Consider the following 22,309-nt stretch of genomic DNA (forward strand, 5'->3'; position numbering starts at 1 on the left):
AGGCGAGAGTCATAGATATAATTCATTGAATAGAGTAGTCAGTATCTAAAATGGACACTATTCTAACAACTTTTTATTCGATTGAAAAGAGAATCTGACATTATCCCGTTTAGGCGAGAGTCAAGGTCATTCCTATTTCATGAGCTTCCACTATTGTTTCATACTTTGTAAGCCTTACTCTTAGCAGCCACTATTAGGGTAGACGTTACTAAGAATAAAAGACTTACAATAATACTTATCATTCGAGATTCTACGACGTTAAATTATTAATGAACGAATATCTATTAGGGATGAATCTCACTAAAATGAGAACTATACAGAACTAACAATGGATATTGAATGTCTTTTTAAGTAAAGCTTATTATTTAAAATAAAGTATTTTTAATTAATCATTAATTTTAATCTATATATTTCAATAATAAAAATTATTTAATTTATGTTGATATAAAATTAATTAAAAAATTTAATGTTAAAATTATATTTTTCAATATTAATTTAACATTAAATTTAAATTTTAATTAACACTGTAGTTACCATTAAAGTGTATTAGCACCATATGATAATGGCTAATTATATATATAGATATATAATATAATATTTATCATGTTGTGTTTTGTGTATCACTTTATAAAAGTGCCAAGAATTAATCCTTATCCATATTTCATGTACAAAATGTATGCAAAATTTTCTTATTATTTAATCTTTAAATAGAAAACACCTCATTCTTAAAAAAAAAAACCCTTATTCTTAAAAAAATAATACCAAACATATAATAATATATATATATCTAATTTATATAAAATGTGGTTATGTAACAGAATTCTTAATTTAATAGTGTTTTTTAATTTTTTACGTTAACTTTAACAGAATATCCAACTATTTAACATAATATTCTTTATTAATTTTATAATATTATTATATATTTAAAAATAAAAAATATGTAGATATTTTATATAAAAAATTAATTTTATTATATATATATATATTTAAAAATAAAAATTACATATATATAATCACTATGTAGATATTTTATATGAAAAATTAATTTTATTATATATATTTAAAAATAAAAATTACATCTATATATATATATTTTCACATTTATTATATATACTAGCAAAAAGTTACGTGCGAGGCACGTATACTAAATTTTATGTTAGTTTTTTCTACGTTATTAAAAAGTGATACAATTAAAAATAAAAAATATATATATTATTTTTTTTTTTGAATGAAAATTCAAGCTTTATTAAGCATCAAACTCTGTTACCAAGCACGATAACAACTCAGTTGGGACATCCCCCAAGCTGAAGATACGATCAGGATATGAACGGGACGCTCTAGCAAAACTATGAGCAACCACATTCGCAGATCGTTTAACAAAAGAAAACGAAATAAAGGATAAATCATTAAGCATCAACTTACAATCATTAATCAAATCACCAAACACAGAAATCATTCTAAAGGAGCTCCTTAATGATTGTACCACAAGCAAACAGTCGGTTTCCACAATAACTTGTGGCCAATTTGGATTTTGTTTTATCCAACTGAGCGCTTCTCTGAAGCTCAAAGCTTCAGCCACTTCCGCAGCCACTTTCCCATGGAAAATCCTTGTCTTCCCTTCCACTAAGAACCCTTTGTCATCACGAACAACAACACCAAGGCCGAACTCGTTGGTATCTGCAAAAATAGCTCCATCTACATTGATCTTGACACTATTCGACGGTGGTAATCTCCATTGCTCCGCTCCATCATCTTTGGTTAAACCAGATAATGTAGTTTCGAATCCCGAAACTTGAGCAACTTTCCATTGTTCAAGATAACTCTTTGCAGATGACACTACTTCCATTGTATCAGTGTTTTTTTGGTTCCAAACCTTGTCGTTACGGGCCCCCCAAAGCGCCCAACATGTTGCAGCAAGCATGTCTCGGCTGTCTTCATTTGACTGCTGGAAACACGCCTCAAACCAGCTGGAAAAACCAGCAACCGTAGCCACCCCAGTCCCGATTCCCACTCTGTTCCAGCATCTTTGTGCCGCTGGACAATCAACCAAACAATGAACAATTGACTCCTCACTCTCATTACACATCGGGCACTCTATTGCAACATCCACATGCTTAGTACGGAGTTGAATCATGGTGGGAAGGCAATTTGTACAAGCCCGCCAGACCATGTCCTTCATCTTGGGTGGTATGTGCAACTTTCAAAACTTCTTCCAAAACTCAGAGGAGGTGGCGCTATTCCATGAACCATTTGTTTCTTGTAGCAGTTTGTAAGCCGACTTGACTGAGTACAACCCCGACACTTCCTTAATCCATACTATCTTGTCTTCATGGGTCGTCAAATTTAGAGGAATGCTAAGAATAAGAGTGCGATCACGAACATTAAACATATCATTGATTAAATCCACATCCCATTCACGAGACGATGGGATCATGAGATTATGCACCCTTGCTTCTTGCAGGCCGAGAGGGCTAGAAGTCACCATAGGATTAGTCATATCTGGTAGCCAAGCATCTCCAATAACCTTAATCTGCTCACCCGATCCAACTAACCATCTAGAGCCATTGCGAACCAAGGATTGAGCCTCTAAGATACTCCTCCAAACAAAGCTAGGATTACTTCCTAACTTGGCTGAAAGAAAGTTATCGTGTGGAAAGTACCTTGCTTTAAAGACCTTGGACGCCAAAGTATTCGGGTGATGAAGGAGACGCCAACCTTGTTTGCCAAGCATAGCAAGGTTAAAATCCCGTAAACTTCTAAAACCCATGCCCCCGAGCTCCTTGTGCTTGCACATTCTATCCCAAGACATCCAATGAATTCCTTTATTTTGTTTCGATGAAGACTTCCACCAAAACTTAGTCATTAGCTTCTCAATATCCCTTGTGATCTCAAGTGGCAGTAGAAACACGTTCATAGCGTAGCTTGGAAGAGATTGAGCTACTGTTTTGACTAGAACCTCTTTTCCAGCTCGAGACAACAATTTTCCTTCCCACCCCATTAGTCTTTTTTTAACCTTATCAGTCAAGTAGCCCAAAACAGCGGTTTTTTTCCTTCCCAACGTACTAGGGAGTCCTAGATAAAGACTATCCTTATCCGCTTCTTGGACTTGTAATGCTTGGCAAAGGATATCCTTCATGTCTTGTCTTGTATTGGTGCTGAAAAAGATGGAGGACTTTTGTAGATTCACCTTCTGCCCCGAAGCCCTCTCAAACTTGGATAACAACTCTTGGACGCGACCTCTAGTTGGCGAAATTGGTCCAATCTCATGCCCACCATGGATGATTGTATATTGAACCGAAGATACACAAAGCATAACACGATCCACCCATACTCCGGCAAAACCCATCTTGAGAAGAACCGCTCTTAAAAAACCCCACTCGATACGGTCGTAAGCTTTGCTCATATCAAGCTTCAATGCCATGTAGCCTTCCTTCCCTTGACACTTTCTCTTGAGATAGTGTAAGACTTTGTGATGACCTTATAGAGTACATTACATAGTGCAATAGGGCGAAGGTCCGTCAATTTCTCTGGGTTCGCTTTCTTTGGAATAAGCACCATGTTAGTCCCTTTGCCAATGTCCTCTAAAGAGCCGAAACTGAGGAAATTCTGAACCATCCGAACCACTTCGTCCCCAACAATAGACCAACTTTTCTGAAAAAAGGCTGGTGTCATTCCATCCGGACCCGGACTCTTATCCGGGTGCATTTGAAAAACCGCACTCTTCACCTCTTCCCTTGTAACCGGCAACATGAGGTCTTCATTTTGTTGAGCCGAAATAGATGGCAGAATGCAATCTATGACCTCCGGACATGATGAATTTGAAGCAGTAAACAGAGAAGCGTAGTATTCCCCTATTAAATCAGATAAGCCATGATCCCAATCTACCCACTCATCACTATCATTACGCAGCTTCAAAATCTGGTTCTTCTTCTTTCGTGTACTAGCCGAGACATGGAAATACTTGCTATTTTTGTCGCCCTCTTTTAGCCAAAATTGTTTTGACCTTTGCTTCCAGAAAATTTCTCTTTGGTCTAAGATTGCAAACAAAGTCTTCTTCACCTCTTTAAACCTCTGCACCGAAATCTCATCTTTTTTATTCTTCAAACATTTCAACTCTTGCTTACACTCTTTCAATCTTTTGCCAAAGTTCCCAGTAATCGATTTACCCCATTCCGCAAGAGACATAGCACAATTTTGTAATTTTTGTGGCAAATCATCACCCTCGGCCCATTGGGATTTAATTATCTCCAAACACATAGGTTCTTTAAACCAAGCATTTTCGAAGCGAAAATGTCGATATTGTGAAGACGGTGGAGCCACAATAGGTTCAAGCAAGAGAGGACTATGATCAGAAGATGAAAATTCAAGGTTATGAAGAAGAGCAGAAGTAAAAACCTGGGCCCAACTAGGAGTGAACAATGCTCTGTCAAGCTTGCTTTCGATCCATGATGGTGAGCCTCTCCCCCTTTCCCACGTGAATTGATAACCCAACATCTCCATGTCTGTCAGATTGCTGTCCAACAATGCTTGTGCGAAGCCCTCCATCAAGTTCCTTGGATACAGATGACCACCACGTTGCTCTTTTAAGTGGAGCAAATTGTTCATATCTCCCATTACGCACCAGGGTAGGTCCGAAGTTGAAGACAAATCCCTAAGAAGATTCCATGTTTTCCACCTTAGGCTTCGATCGGGTTCACCGTATAACCCAGTGAAACGCCAAGTCGCCTCACCCTCCCTTTGAATCTCAACATCAATATGATTTTTTGAGTAGCCCACTACCCGACCCTCACTCTGCCAACGCCACAAAAAGGCCAGCCCACCACTTCTCCCTTGGGCTTCTACAATAAATAATCCTTCAAAGCCCAAACAAAGCTTAATCCATTCCATTCTATTTTTAGCACATTTGGTTTCACATAAAAACACAAAATTGGGTTGCTTTTGAGAAATAACCTCTTTTAGGAATTGAACACTCCGCGGGTTCCCAAGCCCACAACAATTCCAACTTAGGAAACTCATAATGCTTGGCGGGTCTGGATACCAGAACCCGCCCCATTGAAGTTTTTTGTCACCATCTCATCCTCACAACCCATGGACTCATCAGAAATAATAATCGGCCCAGTATTTAAATTACCATTATCAGGCCCATCTTTCAAAGATTCACCATTGGCCCTTCTTCTCTTATTATCAATAACCACAATTGCATTGTTTTGTACGTTACTAGCTGGCCCCACATCAGATATTCCCATGTTTGACTTTCCAAAATTATCTTTGTTTCTAATACCTGGAAAGATATTCTCATTAACTGTTCCACTAAAAGTGGAAAGATTAACTCTACCACCCTCGATTATGGGAGAGTTATTGATAATTCCTAAAAAAATATATATATTATTAGTTATTAGGTTCAACATCATTACCCTGTGTTCATTTTTAAGAAAAAAATATATATTTATGAAATAATAATTTGTTGCTAATATTAAGTATTTGATATTTGAGTGGTGAACTCTTATTTGTCTGCTTTTCAAATTTTTCTAACACTCTTATTTTATTCTTCCAACTTTCTGTAGTTGGGGTGATGTCCTTAATTGTTGTATATAATGTAGTCATTTATTCACCTGTTTTCAAATAAAACAATAGATATACGAAATAAAATATATAATTAAGCTCATATTAAAATCAATCTCACCTTTCAATATAGTGAAAGGATTTTAAATTGATTCATTCTAATAATTGTGACAGACCTAACGAATAATAATATTATGTTACCTAATAACAAAATAGGAATCTACCAAACAACATTATCAAAATTAATTCCAAGTATAATTATATAAATCTATTACTCATTGAAGTCTATTAGACACTGTAAAAAGCTCACAATACAAAATTTCACATCAAAAATCTAAAAATGATCAACTATGTAGCAGCAATGATAATACAATAACCAAAATTGCCTAGTCATATACAGTCTTAAAACTTAAAAGAGTGGCATTATTCATTCAAGTTTCGACTAAGTGTTTATGAGTTTGAGTTATAATATTGTGTCCTGTGTTTATGTCCAAATAATATTGTGTGTCTGGCTAATCTAGTGGAGAAGATTGAAGTTTTGATTCTCAATAAATAGAATGAATATAAGTGTATACTTTGTAGTAGGTCATTATTGTGTCATTTTTAAGTTAATGTGTCAACTTGAAAACAATTCATTTAATAAACGGAATAGAGGAGTCAATCTGAAAATATTTTTCTACCTTAATAAGTAGAGCTATAGAAAACAAACTTGGTAACTTTTTGAGTGTTAAAAAATTGTAAATGGTTATAAATTTAGAGTAAGTAACTTGTGTGTGTCAGCTGGTTAAATAAGCCAAAATTGAGGTTATGTATATGCTGACAACTCATGTTCACATTTCAAGTTTTGTAAGACTATACTCTCTTCCCTGGCCTATTAACAAAAATTTAACGTACACATAACACATGAATATGACTTTCTGCCCGAAACCAAGAGATGATTAGAAAGTAAAAGCACCGCTAGAACTTTCCTTTGTTTGAAGTAATAATATAATAACTAATATCTTTTATTACATATTGATAATTAATTCAAGATGAACTTTCAAAAGTATTTTTGAAACATCGTGGGATATATAAATGCAATACTTTTGTATAATAGTATGTAGCATGTTGTCTTCATTAGTATTTTTCAAATTTTAATATGAAAATTAAAATTATAAAATATAGCTTAAGAAATTATAACTAAGGTTATAAACTGGTAAACGTTATGTTGGAGGCTGGGATTTTTGCTCTAGAGAGAGAAATTTGTTAGATTAAATTTTGGTAGGATTATTTATCTAAAATTAATCAATTATAATTAACGTTTTCTAATCAGAATATTTTATCAAGTATTAGAATATTCTGTTAATATTTTAACAGAAAAATAAATAATAATATTAAGCCAAGAATTCTGTTACATAGCCACATTTTATATAAAAAAAGATAATATTTTTAAAAAAAGTCAGTCAATAATTTCTCATAAACCAAGAATTCGTTTATATAGCCACATTTTATATATTAAGATTTAGTGGAGGCAAACAATTATAACCTGATCGAGCCAAAAAAATAAATACAAAAATTATTTAGCAATATATATATAATATATAAAGCAAAAACCCAATTGTATTTTTTTTAGATTTAATGAGATTTATTTTATTTATTTCATTATATAAAGTAACCCATGAATTTCTCGTAAACTATATTATTTTTATTAATAAACCATTTTATTTTTAATATAAATAAAAAGTCATCCATGAATTTCTCATAAACCAAAAATTCTGTTATATAGGCACACTTTATATAGAAAATAGATATAACAATCAATTTTATAGATTATAATAATTATTATTGATATTTATTTTAAAATCTATAGAATAATTGTTTTAATAATATTCTACATATATAACCATACCTATTATTTAACGTAGTTAATTTTATTAATAATAATATGCTATATTAATTAATTTAAAAACTTAGTCATACATATATAATGTGAAAATATATACATATTCTAAAATAATTCTTAAGATAATTTGAGAAAAAATAAAAGTTATATATTTTTTGAAAAATATCTTAAGTATAGTTTACATTTAAACTTAATTTAATTTTTTATTATCATAATTTTTTAATTGAATTATTGTTTTAATTTGAAAAATAAGAATTGATTATTATTGTTTCAAAAAATATCTTAGCCACTATATGAAATTGAATATAAACTCTACCTTAAGAAAATATGATATATATATATATATTACCACTTTATAATTGGCACATAAAAAATATAAAATAAAATTAGCACAAAATTATAGAAACCAATAAACTATGTATTGCTTAAGGAGAATGGAGATTTCATGAATAGTACTAAATATAATCATTATAAATATAAGGATTAGATTAATAAAGAATAACTATACATGGAAAGAAAGTAAATATATAACTCAAAATTTGAGATTTCTACACAAATTATAATTGATTCACTAAATAAATGTCTTCTTTATAACATTTGTAACAATTTTTCTTATTCTTTATTGTATTTTCAACAAAATACAACCTCAAGCATCTCGAACCCAATGTTATCATCACTGAAATTTGCAATAAATTAATAAAAATTATAAATACAAATATAATTCAAAGAGATAGGAGATGAAGAGATAAAGAGAAAAGAAAGAATACTTATACTATTTGTACTCGCTCTTTACTCACACATTGATCGTCTATCGACCTCAAGTACATTGTTGCAAGAAAGCCACTACCACACTATCACTGAGATTAGTCAAGTCAAATACAAGTTCAATATGTAACGAAAACAATTTATAATAATAATAAAAAAGAATGCACACTATTATATTTATGGGGAACAATAAAAGATTAATCAGTGAGAGTAAAATATATGTCATTATATAATATATATACTTGAGACATTTAAATTCAGTTAAAAGTATAAGATTAAAGAAAACAAACATCAGAATCTTAAATATCAGTTCAAATATTAATGAGATTGGTTTTATTATTATTTTATTATATATAAATAATATTTTATTAAATAAAAATAAAAAGTCACCCATAAATTTCTCATAAACCAAGAATTTTAGTTATATAGGCACACTTTATATAGAATAGATTTAAACTTTAATTTTACGATAACATTTTGTTTTAAAAATAACTAATGCTATATATATACATACTTCTAATAATTTGTACATTTTATTATAACCGTACACCCTCCTAACTACAAATTAAGAATATTGTATCTATCACTATTATTATTTTTTATAATATATATATTTGGACATAATATATTTCGTCAAAATATTTTCTAATATAATTCTTATATATAGAGAAAAATTAATATAAAATACGTATGATAATGAAATTTACATAATTTTTTATTTTACATATATAAAATATATATATATAATCACATCTAATGAGTACACTAATGTAACCGCAATAGCTAAAAAAAATTTAAAGATCAAAATCTCAAATCCTATTTCAAAAATTTAAAAATAAAAATATCTTACCTAATGAAAAAATTGAACATGCATGTATTGCATTTAACATCACTTAATTAAACTTATTAAAAAAAACTAATTATACGTGCATTGTACGTAACATCAACCTAGTTTATTTATATACTAGGTTATTGTTACATACATTGCACATATACTTAATTATATTTATAGTTTTTATTTTTATTATGTGTATTTTTAAAATTTTATAAATTAAAGGAAACTACTTATTAATTTTTTATTTTTTTAAAAAATAATATTTAAATTTTTAAAAATTAATATAAAGTTTAAAAATATTAAAATTGAACATACTTCAATATTAAAAATCACAATAAAAAAATAATAATGTTATAAATAATATATTACTATTTATATATATTTAAATTAATCTAAAACTGATATAGGTTCAATTAACCTAAAATAAATAATATTAATATTTATATATATTTAAATTTATCTAAAATATTTGATAGGGTTATTCATATCAATCAGAAAACCTCAGTTTAAATTCGGACTGTGACAATCTGAACCACTGTAGACCGTAATCGGGGAAACCGTTTTTGGTGGTTTGGTTAATTCGGACCGTTTACGGCGTAATGGTTCAGTTGCGGTTCGTAATAAATAGTTAACAATTATTAAACCGGACCGGACCGTTTATAATAAATAATTGATTTATATATATATGTATATGTATAATTTAATTTTTTTTGTGTCAAGTTTTGTAGGATTTTTATATTATGTTTGACTTTTGAGAATATTTTTATATTGTTATTTATATGTTATACATATATTACTTATCATGTTAAATATATATTTTGAAAAATAAAATTAAAAACTTATTAAAAATAATACAATTACTTAAAAAATATGAATAATTATAAATTTTACTTACACCGTGGTTTCGAGCCAAATTAAACCGTTCTTAATGGTTTGGTTTGAGAAATTTATTGGTCTGGTTTGGTTTCCAATATTCAAAACACTGTTATACTGGTTTGCTTCAAAAATTATGAAAATCTGGATCAAACCAATCCATGAGCACCCCTAATATTTAATGTTCAAAAAAATTGAGAAAAATAAATATAAAATTTAAAAATATTAAAATTGAACATACTCCTAATATTAAAAATAACAACAAAAAATAATAATATTACAAATAATATATTAATATTATATATATTTAAATTAATTTAAAATTGGTATAAGTTGAATTAATCTAAAGAAAAATAATATTATACATATTTAAATTAATTTAAATAAATAATATTAATATATATTTATAAAATTGACTTTATTAATACGTACGGTTAACAGAATATTTTTATATTCTTAAATTATTTTATTAAAAGTTAAACAATTACATTTTATATCTAGAATAAATATTAATATCATGCTGTGTTTTGTGTATCATTTTATAAAAGTGACAATAATTAGTCCTTATCCATAGTCTCATATATACAAAACATCTATAATTAATGCAAGAGCAAAATTTTCATATTTTTTAATTTTTAAATACAAAACACCTAATAATATATATATTCATATTATATGATTTCCCCATGCAGTATTGCAGTAGATTAGATCTTATCCTTATTCATATATTTCTGATTCATTGCCACCATTACATGCATGTCTATAATTAGAGTGTACTATACCTATATATATATAACATATAATAATAATAATAATAATTTATAATAATAAAAAAATAAGTAGTGATCTAATTTATATATATTTGAACATTCACGATTGGGTCGGAATCAATCAATATCATTTAAAGTTCTTTAGAATTTTATTTAATTAATAATTTATTTTATTTTTGTTTTTCCACACAAATAGCTTATTCTCATCCATTTACTTGTATGAGTTGTAATCCTCACCTTTTGAGGTTGGCCATTCTCACTCTAGCTACTCTCTTTGTCGATCTCTATAAAAATTAAATAAAAATCAAGAAGAAAAAACTCTCACGTACTTCATCAATTAATTAATTCTTCTCCATATTATATATCCCAGATTTCCAATACTATAATCTCCATTCACAATTTTCTTCCTTTCTTTATATTCATACATATATAACACAATTAAAGATGTTTAGTAATATGATGATTCAATTTCTCAGAAGAAGCCATACTCTTTCATCATCAAATTTTAAGGTTTATATATTTCTCTTCTTCTTCTTCAAATTTCCATTTTTTCAAAAATTGATTAAAAATCAAACAATTCATATTTATTTTTTTAATTTTTTGACATGAAGTTGGGACGATTTGGATTTGCATCTCGAGCTGCATCTTTGCCTCAACAAACATATGGGTAAGATTAATTATATTACCAGATTTTATTATTTTTTTCCAGAAAAAAAAATCATGAATAATTAATAATGGTAGAATTGGGGTGTGGGTAATGATTATTATCTTGTAATTAAGCTGTAAAATTGATATAATTATTATTATATATTAAATTTGGTGACGTAATAAATGGGAGAGCAGAAATGTAGGGGGTGATGTGGATGAATATGCTGACGTGGAATGGGATAAAATTGGATTTGGTGCAATTCCAACTGATTACATGTACGTTATGAAGTGTTGTAAAGACCATGATTTTGAACATGGACAACTTAATCCCTATGCAAATATCCAGATTAGCCCTGCTGCTGGCGTTTTAAACTACGGTCAGGTAATTAATTAGTATTTTCTTAAATTATAAATTTAATGTATGAGTTTTATCTTTGAATAGTTGGTACTAGAAAAAAAATATAATTCTAGTACGTTAAAATGGGTGTACTGATGCAACCCCTAACTGTTTCGGTATCTATAAGAATTTTTTAGTTTAAATTTTTTTATTTTTATAGTCGTGTATCTTATAGTTGTTTAAGACATCCTGCAAAATTTTAAGAAATTTGAAAAAATTTAACACGTCGAAAATAGTGTTTAAAGAGTTTGTTGTACGTGTAATTTTTTTATTTTATACGCGTGTGAAATAGACGGTTTAAATATTGATTTTTATATTGTAAATTATTCTGAATTTTTCAAAATTTTACAAGAAGTCTTAAATAACTATAACGTACACGATTATGAAAAAATTTAAACTAAAAGATTTATATAGATACAGAAGTAATTAGAGATTGCATCAGTGTATCGTAAAAGTAGCCTATGATTTATCTTTGAATAGTTTTTTTTTTTTTTTTTTTTGAAATGATTTATCTTTGAATAGTTGGTACTAGAAAAAAATGTAATTTCTATAATTATTAATTAATTTATTAAACACGTCAACCTCAATAAGTTGAAAATTCGTAGGTAGAATGATGTCAAAGTCAACACAAGACATCTATCTATCCTTTTCCTTTTTTCCACGTGGCCTTATCATGTTACAGCACATAGTCAAAGTGAAAATGTTGAGTTACTATAAAGAGAACCATTTTATAGATTTTCCTTTTTGTCTTTTTTGGGTAGTGCGTTCACTCTTTTTTTTTTTATTATTATTTTTAAAAAGAATTATTAGTGTATTTTTAAGTCTTATATAATTTTAAAAAATATTATTTATTTGAAATATTATTATAGAATATGTTAAACATATATATCCAATAAGAATACTCATTTCAAAATACATTCTTCTAATCAGTAATTTTATAAAAATTAATGCATCACGTTATATAAAAAATTTAGCATTTCTTATTAAATTATTATACATAGCTCGCTATTATTTTTTTTCACTAAATGTTACATAAGAACATTTAACACGTGGTTGTGCAATATATATATTTTAATATAAAAGATGTTTTCTTTTATTATTGGTTAGTTAATATATTATTGGGTAAGTTTAGAAAATCTATTATATCTTTTGGCACTTTTGAGAATTTTTTAATATATTATGTTATAATTATTATTTATAAATTTTTAGAATACCAATATTTTACATATTTTATTGTACATATTATTTTTTATATATAGTAATGAACTATTTAAATTTTATTTTATATATTGTAAATTATTCAAAAAAAAAAAAAAAATTTACAAATAGTATTAAAAATAGACTAAAAAGTTTAAAAACATAATAAGTAAAAAGAAGGGTTAATTTCACAAATGCACGGAAACAACAAAAAAATAACAAAAATACGGTTTCACGGAATTTTAAATATTTTTACGATTTTTTTGATTTTATTTACATAAAATACGGTCTTTTTATGTTGAAATTTTGTTCATTTGTGGTTAATTTTTTGTTATATGTATGTTATTTTTTGTTGTTTTTTGTTGTTATTTTCATGTTAGTTATGTTGTTTTCTTGTTTATTTTATGTTGTTTTCGTGTTATTTTTTGGAAAACCGTAAAAATGTAAAAAAATATTCTTTGAACGTAAAAATATAAATATTTTACAAAAAATTGTACCTCATGTAATTATTCCTAAAAAGAATGATGATGTTAAGAATTTTGAAAGTAATATATAATTAATAAAAGAAGAGAGAATTAATTATACACGTACAGGGAGTGTATGAAGGAACAAAAGCTCAAAGAAGGTCAGATGGAAGAGTCCTTCTATTCCGTCCAGACCAAAATGCCATTCGCATGAGGGAAGGTGCACACAGACTCTGTATGCCCGCACCTTCCACCAATCAATTTCTCCATGCACTCAAACAAACTGTTCTTGCCAACAAACGTTGGGTACGTACGACTACTATTAATTAATTATTACACATAATTATATATGTTGTTAAAATATATTATTATTATTAATTAATTCTCATCATCAAAATGTATAGATTCCTCCTCCTGGAAAAGGGTCTTTATATATTAGGCCTATGCTAATTGGAAGTGGTCCTATATTGGGCTTGGCTCCATCACCAGAATACACTTTCCTCATTTATGCTTCCCCTGTTCGCAACTATTTCAAGGTCACTATTACATTTTTCAGAATGTGAATTAAGTCTTTTTTTTGCTTAAAATATATATATTAATATACATCATTTTATTGTGATTTAAAAGGAGGGAATTGCAGCTTTGAACTTGTATGTTGAAGAAGAGTATGATCGAGCCTCTCCTGGTGGAGCTGGAGGTGTAAAAAGTATTACCAATTATGCCCCAGTAAGATTTTTCTTTTACTTTATTACTTATCTGTTGGAAATATTGTGAATATTTTAACAAAATATATAAGTGTCTTAGTGTGTGTGAGTTGGAAAGAGTCCCACATGGGATATGAACCCTCATTGACAAGGGTATAAAGAGTGCAACTTTGGCATTTGGGTTTGGGCCCCAAGGGGTACCCAGTTTTGTGCGAATGGGTGAGGACACACACACTTGACCCACCACACACGCGCGCGCGCGCCGTCCGTCCGATCCGAGCCGGGTTGGGTTGGTTGGTGTGGTGTGACACAATATTATTTTTTACAGAAAAATTATTTAATAAAATATTTATTTTTTTATTTATTAATTTAATTAAGAAACGTGTTTAATTAAACTGATTACTTAGTCGTATCAGTTAATGGGACACGTTCAAAGGACCAACTCACCCCACTTCAGAAAACGTTATTCTTCCCGTTATGTTTATTCAATCCATTCGCCTATATAATGCGATTGAACTGATGGGAAGAAAACATCTCTTTTTCGTATCAGAAAAATACAGTTTTTCATAAAATTAAAATTCCATCTGCGATATCAAATTTTTTGGGTGTATTCGACGGTGCTCTACAGTGCAGTGGGGTTCCGATACAGTGCAACGATCGGGCCGTTTTATCCTGGGGACGACCGGCAATTTCCGACTGCTTGCACACTCCTGGGCAGTGCCGCGAACGTCTTAAAGAGAGCGACTTAGTCCGCGACTCAACCCAGAATTCTTCATTCGGTAATATCGTTCCTCTTTTATTTTGCTAGCAGTTTACTCAACAATTTTAAGACGTTCTTTCTGCTATGACTACTACCGATGAATGTTCTGGTTCTACTGCTGATATTAACAAGCCTTTTCGTTTTGAGGGTTTGCACTTTAAACGTTGGAGACAGAAGATGTTGTTTTTTCTGACCATGAAAAAAGTTGCGTATGTGCTTACTGTTTTGAAACCGATTGTTTCGAGACTCCACCTCCGCCGAGAAGAAGGATGAAGTCGAGAAGTACGAATCGCGAGGTTAAGGAAAGGGACTCCTGGGTAGAGAATGATTTTCTGTGTAAAGAATTTTATTTGAATGGGTTTGTCTGATGATTTGTATGATTATTATAATTCTGACAAATCTGCCAAGGAGATATGGGAAGCATTACAGAAAAATATGACACCGAGGAGGCGGAACAAAGAAATACGCTGTCAGCCGCTACTTGAAGTTTCAAATGACCGATGATAAATCAGTCGAAGCTCAGTCTCACGAGCTTCAGAAAATAGCTCACGAAATTCTTTCTGAAGGTATGACTATTGATGAACAATTTCAAGTTGCTGTTATGATTGATAAATTACCCCCTTCGTGGAAAGATTTTAAAAATACTCTCAGGCATAAAACAAAAGAGTTTTCGTTGGAAAGTCTGATCACTCGTCTTCGAATTGAGGAGGAAGCTCGAAAACAAGACCAAAAGGAAGAGGTGCTTGTTGTTGGAAACAACAACAACACTAATAAAAGATCCACTGCTGTTCTGAAACCCAATGGGAAAAACTTTAAGAATCAGAATCGCAAAGCGAATCCAAACCGCAACAATCAACCTCGAACCAATAACAACAATCAGAATTGGAACCATCAAAGGAACCATAATAACAGGCAGCAACCACCCCCTAATAGAAATGACTCTGGTTTGTTCATGTGTTACAACTGTAACAAGCCAGGTCATATGGCACGAAAGTGTAAGAACAGGCCTAGTTCGCTCCGCAGCTAACTCGACGTAAGAGCTGCCTTTTACAGCTATGATTTCAGAGATCAACCTTATTGGTGGATCTGAAGGGTGGTGGGTAGATACTGGCGCTTCTCGCCATGTCTGCTATGATAGAAATATGTTTAAAACATATGTTGCTGCTACTGAGGATCAGAAAGTGTTGTTGGGTGACTCCCACACCACTATAGTTGCTGGTACTGGAAATGTGGAATTGAACTTCACCTCTGGAAGAACTGTGATTCTAAAAGATGTGATGCACACTCCAGAGATGAGGAAGAATTTGGTCTCGGGCTACCTTCTCAACAAGGCGGGGTTCACTCAGACTATAGGAGCTGATTTGTTTACTTTAACTAAGAATGGGATATTTGTGGGGAAGGGGTATGCAACTGAGGGAATGTTTAAATTGAATGTTCAAGTCAATAAAGTTAATGCTTCTGCTTATATGTTGTGTTCTTTTAATACTTGGCATGCTAGACTTTGTCACGTAAATAAACGCATAATCAAGAACATGAGTAGTTTAGGCCTAATTCCTAAATTATCTTTAAATGACTTTGAAAAATGCGAATTTTGTAGCCAAGCCAAGATTACTAAAACACCACATAAATCTGTGTTAGAAAAAGAAACCGAGCCTCTAGATTTAATCCATTCTGATATTTGTGAACTTGATGGAACTTTGACTAGAAATGGTAAACGCTACTTTATCACTTTTATTGATGATTGTTCTGACTTTACCTATGTGTATTTAATGAAAAATAAAAGTGAAGCTCTTGATATGTTTAAGATTTTTGTGGCTGAAATTGAAAATCAACTTAGTAGAAAAATCAAGAAGTTTCGTAGCGATAGAGGCACTGAATATGATTCTACTGCTTTTATTGAATTTTATAACTCACATGGAATCATACACGATAAGACTGCACCTTATTCACCTGAAATGAATGGCAAAGCTGAAAGAAAAAATAGAACTCTTACTGAATCTGTTGTTGCTATTTTATTGAATTCGGTGTCGCTTCTCATTGGTGGGGAGAAATTTTATTAACTGTATGTTATGTGCTTAATAGAGTTCCTAAATCTAAAAGGAAAATTTCTCCATATGAAAGTTTGAAAAATAAACAACCCAATATCTCATATTTTAAAACTTGGGGTTGTTTGGCATATGTTAGAATTCCTGATCCTAAGAGAATTAAATTGGCTAGTAGAGCATATGAATGTGTTTTTATTGGATATGCTGTTAATAGTAAAGCATATAGATTTTATGATTTAAAAGCGCATACTATTTTGGAATCTAATGATGCTGATTTTTTCGAACATAGATTTCCATTTAAATTGAGAAATAGTGGGGGTGCATCATCTAGTAACATGACTGCTTTTAGGGATAATGAGCATGAAAAGGGTATAGAAACTGAACCTAGAAGAAGTAAAAGAGCTAGAATTACCAAAGATTTTGGTTCTGATTTTTGTGCATATACTCTAGAGGAGGATCCTTCTAACCTCCAAGAAGCCTTGACTTCACTAGATGCTGATTTATGGAATGAAGCTATTAATGATGAAATGGACTCTCTTGAGTCAAATGGAACTTGGCATTTAGTTGTGTTACCACCGAGTTGTAAGACAATAGGTTGTAAGTGGATTCTGAAAAAGAAATTAAGACCCGATGGTACTGTTGAAAAGTACAAGGCACGACTTGTTGCCAAAGGGTTTAGACAAAGAGAAAATGTAGATTTCTTTGATACATTTTCACCTGTTACTAGAATTACATCTATTCGTGTGCTTTTTGCTCTTGCTGCTATTCATAATCTTGTTGTGCACCAAATGGATGTTAAAACTGCTTTCTTGAATGGTGAATTAGAAGAAGAGATTTACATGGACCAACCTGAAGGTTTTGTTGTTCCTGGTCAAGAACATAAAGTGTGTAAATTAGATAAATCTTTGTATGGTTTGAAACAGGCACCTAAGCAATGGCATGAAAAATTTGATAATCTTGTCATCTCACATGGCTTTAAAGTAAATGAAAGTGACAAATGCATTTACTATAAATCTGAAAATAATGTGTGTACCATTATTTGTTTATATGTGGATGACTTGCTAATTTTTGGATCTAATATTCATGTCGTGAACAATGTGAAATCTTTGCTATGTGAAAATTTTGACATGAAAGATCTAGGTGAAGCGAATGTAATCCTTGGTATACGTATCACTAGATCGAAAAGGGAATTTCTTCGGATCAATCTCACTACATTGAGAAGATCTTAAAGAAAGATAATTACTTTAATCAGAACCCGCATGTACACCATATGATCCCAAAGTGTAAAATTATTTAAGAACACCGGTGATGGTGTAAGGCAATCTGAATATGCGAGCATCATTGGCAGTCTTCGATATGCCACTGATTGTACTAGACCTGACATTGCCTATGTCGTGGGATTATTATGCAAGTTTACTAGTAGACCTAGTCCAGAGCATTGGAATGCTATAGAGAGGGTCATGAGATACCTCAAAAGAATATTGACTCTTGGATTACATTATCAAAAGTTTCCAGCTGTACTTGAGGGGTACAGTGATGCTGACTGGAACACTTTATCAGATGACTCCAAGGCAACCAGTGGCTATATTTTTAGCATAGCTGGTGGAGCTGTTTCATGGAAATCTAAGAAACAGACTATTCTGGCTCAATCTACAATGGAGTCTGAAATGATAGCGCTAGCTGCTGCTAGTGAAGAAGCAGGTTGGCTGAGAAGCCTGCTAGCTGAGATTCCTTTATGGGAAAAACCTATTCCAGCTGTGTTGATCCATTGCGATAGTACCGCGGCTATTGCAAAAGTACAGAACCGTTACTACAACGGTAAGAGACGACAAATACGTCGTAAGCACAGCACTGTTAGAGAGTTTCTCTCAACAGGAGCTGTTAGAGTGGATCATGTACGCACTGATGATAACTTGGCTGATCCTTTGACGAAAGGCTTAGCTAGAGAGAAAGTCCTTAAAACATCGAAAGGAATGGGACTGTTGCCCTTAGATTGATGAATCACTCATAATGGCAACCCGACCTATAGACTGGAGATCCCAAGAAATAGGTTCAATGGGTAATAACAAGTTATGAAGTGATAAAAGTGAGATCATGCTATAATTATACGAAAAGAGAAGCATGAATTCCTGAAGCGATTTAAGGTTGAGTTAATAGAAACTCTTAATGAGATCTATACTCCAAGTGGAGTGGAGTACCGAGCTACGGGAGTACTCTTGATAGACTCACCTATGTGAATGTGGGAGTGGGGCCGCTTCCTATGAAATTTTGGGCAAAATTTCTAGAGCGTTCACTATACTGGGATAGACGTGCATGGCCATTAACGCACGGGCTTTTGATTACACCCTTGAAAAGGTTGTTGCGTGGTACAATGTTAGAGATAGAGTTCAAGACTACGGTCACTCTAGTAAAATCTAAATCGTATTCACTACGCAGAGGTTCAAATCGAAAGATACCTTTGTTTATGCTCAATCTTATTGTTGAATGATACTAGTAGATGGAAATATTTTTTAAAAAATTCAAGTGGGGGATTGTTGGAAATATTGTGAATATTTTAACAAAATATATAAGTGTCTTAGTGTGTGTGAGTTGGAAAGAGTCCCACATGGGATATGAACCCTCATTGACAAGGGTATAAAGAGTGCAACTTTGGCATTTGGGTTTGGGCCCCAAGGGGTACCCAGTTTTGTGCGAATGGGTGAGGACACACACACTTGACCCACCACACACGCGCGCGCGCGCCGTCCGTCCGATCCGAGCCGGGCCGGGCCGGGCCGGGTTGGGTTGGTGTGGTGTGACACAATATTATTTTTTACAGAAAAATTATTTAATAAAATATTTATTTTTTATTTATTAATTTAATTAAGAAACGTGTTTAATTAAACTGATTACTTAGTCGTATCAGTTAATGGGACACGTTCAAAGGACCAACTCACCCCACTTCAGAAAACGTTATTCTTCCCGTTATGTTTATTCAATCCATTCGCCTATATAATGCGATTGAACTGATGGGAAGAAAATATCTCTTTTTCGTATCAGAAAAATACAGTTTTTCATAAAATTAAAATTCCATCTGCGATATCAAATTTTTTGGGTGTATTCGACGGTGCTCTACAGTGCAGTGGGGTTCCGATACAGTGCAACGACTGGGCTGTTTTATCCTGGGGACGACCGGCAATTTCCGACTGCTTGCACACTCCTGGGCAGTGCCGCGAACGTCTTAAAGAGAGCGACTTAGTCCGCGACTCAACCCAGAATTCTTCATTCGGTAATATCGTTCCTCTTTTATTTTGCTAGCAGTTTACTCAACAATATCTTTGGTAATAAATGATTTTAGCATAGATTCTAAAATGGGGTTTTCGGGTACAATATTTTTAGGTATTAAAAGCTATAACAAGAGCCAAAAACAGAGGATTTTCTGATGTGTTATACTTGGACTCGGTTAACAAGAAGTATTTGGAAGAGGTTTCTTCTTGCAACATTTTTATTGTCAAGGTATATATATATATATATTTGTTTAATATCACTACTGTAAAGGATTGGATACAGATTATATACCAACAATAATAATAATAATAATGATAATAAATTTTGTAGGGTAATGTTATTTCAACTCCTCCAACAGCTGGGACTATTCTTCCTGGTATCACAAGAAAAAGTATCATTGAAATTGCTCGTGACCATGGTTACAAGGTTATATTTATATATATTCATATATATTAATTTTTGTTCTCAATATTATTACGAATAACATCAGAGTACTTCTGGTAGAATACGATCGTAACCATTCATGAAATTACAATATATATTACGGTAAGGTATTTGGTTATTTCGTTAATGGTTACAATCTAAATAAAAATGTATTTTTTCAAATTCATAAAAATTTTCTTAATATTTATAATTATTACACGTATCACTTTAAAAAAAAATAATAGTAAAAGTATTTTATCTTACCACAATGGCCTTTTTTATAAATATAAATATCCAAACAAATAAGTTAAAATATTTACAGTTTACTTATAAAAATTAATTTTTCAGGTTGAGGAGCGTGGTGTTATGGTGGATGAGCTAAGTGAAGCTGATGAAGTGTTCTGTACAGGAACTGCTGTTGGTGTTGCTCCTGTTGGTAGCATTACATATAAGAATCAAAGGTCATATATTTTACTTGTAATTTCTCGAAATTTAATAGTTAATTTATTAATGATATAATAATAAATCTTAAATTTATTTTAGAGTTGTGACACTAATATTTAAAATTAAAATATTGTATATATATATAGGATGGAGTTTAGAGTTGGTGATGAATCAACATGTTCAAGACTCTACTCAACCCTTGTGGGAATTCAAACAGGGGTTATTGAAGATAAGAAAGGGTGGATAGTTGAAGTAGTTTGAGTATAAATAAAATATTAGTTTATTAATTTTATAATAATTAATTAATTGTATTATTTTAAAGTGTGAGATAACTATATATATATATATCTACATATATGGGAAAATGATACAGAAGTTTTGAATACTTTTGTGTTGTTTATGAAGTTATATATATACCTAATTACATTATTATACTTATAATCCTTGTAAATGACTAAAATGTAATACATATGTATCTTGTAAATAAATAAATGAAAGTATTTTTTTGTGGTACTTATTAGCCTTTTGTGTCTTAGAGATGAGTCAAATTAATAAAACTAAAGAGAATAAAACCATTTAATTATAAATATAATTTTCAATTAAAGTATATGATAAGAAAATAAGGTTTAGGAATCATAATTCATATATTAATAATGGTTTATGGTAAACTTCTTAAATCATGAATTATATTTTATGGTATGAAGTTTAATTTTGAATATCAAAGATTAAAAGGGAAGATATAAGAGTAAATGCTATTTTTGACCTTATGTTTTGTAAAAGTTATAATTGGATCTTCTGTTTTGTTAAATGACAAAATAGATCTTGTATTTTTTAAAATTGTATAAATATGACTCTGAACTAATTTTTTGTAAAAATAAAACTTAATAATAATTTGATCTATAGATGTTATGACAAAACTGGTTACATTTTTGTATCTATTCGTGTTAGAAATTGTCTTAAATTTAGTGATATTAAAAAATAAAATTGTTGAAAGTTAAGTTTAAAGTTCTATTTTTACCATTTTGAAAAATATAAGGTCTATTTTATTATTTAACAAAATAGAGAGTTCAATGTTGGGTTTTATGCCCTAAATAAAACTCATTTCAATATAATCAGATTTACTTATTAATATAGATCAGAAATAACATTTAATGTTGCATGGTTCACATGATTTATTTCATGATTATATGTACATAATGTATAAATTCATCTGAAACCCTTTTCACATACTTGATCCTGTTTATTGTGCCGTCAACACATTGGAAAGTAAACA

The 22,309-nt window shown here is 30.7% G+C and overlaps 2 protein-coding genes across 2 annotated transcripts; one reads left to right on the forward strand and one right to left on the reverse strand.

Annotated features, from left to right (window-relative positions):
• Window positions 1-1,246: 1,246 nt before the first annotated feature.
• LOC133038101 (uncharacterized) lies at window positions 1,247-2,170 on the reverse strand. Its single transcript, XM_061116151.1, has one exon. The coding sequence runs from the start codon at window positions 2,168-2,170 to the stop codon at window positions 1,247-1,249; it is 924 nt and encodes a 307-aa protein (XP_060972134.1).
• An 8,765-nt stretch (window positions 2,171-10,935) lies between these two features.
• On the forward strand, window positions 10,936-21,571 carry LOC115717084 (branched-chain-amino-acid aminotransferase 2, chloroplastic). Its single transcript, XM_030646022.2, has 10 exons — window positions 10,936-11,197; window positions 11,299-11,354; window positions 11,531-11,717; window positions 13,523-13,699; window positions 13,798-13,929; window positions 14,021-14,119; window positions 20,281-20,397; window positions 20,500-20,595; window positions 20,941-21,053; window positions 21,183-21,571. Exons 1-10 carry the CDS (start codon window positions 11,132-11,134, stop codon window positions 21,295-21,297), a joined length of 1,158 nt encoding a protein of 385 aa, XP_030501882.1. The 5' UTR covers window positions 10,936-11,131; the 3' UTR covers window positions 21,298-21,571.
• Window positions 21,572-22,309: the final 738 nt, after the last annotated feature.

Source organism: Cannabis sativa, chromosome 5 (genome assembly GCF_029168945.1).
Source record: "Cannabis sativa cultivar Pink pepper isolate KNU-18-1 chromosome 5, ASM2916894v1, whole genome shotgun sequence".
In the NCBI taxonomy this organism is placed as follows: Eukaryota; Viridiplantae; Streptophyta; class Magnoliopsida; order Rosales; family Cannabaceae; genus Cannabis; species Cannabis sativa.

Coding starts and splice junctions, on each gene's coding strand:
- LOC133038101 (XM_061116151.1), bottom strand. CDS start 2,170: ATGGTCTGGCGGGCTTGTACAAATTGCCTTCCCACCATGATTCAACTC.
- LOC115717084 (XM_030646022.2), top strand. CDS start 11,132: ATGTTTAGTAATATGATGATTCAATTTCTCAGAAGAAGCCATACTCTT. Junction 20,398..20,499: donor GCAACATTTTTATTGTCAAG/GTATATATATAT, acceptor TAAATTTTGTAG/GGTAATGTTATTTCAACTCC. Junction 21,054..21,182: donor ATTACATATAAGAATCAAAG/GTCATATATTTT, acceptor ATATATATATAG/GATGGAGTTTAGAGTTGGTG.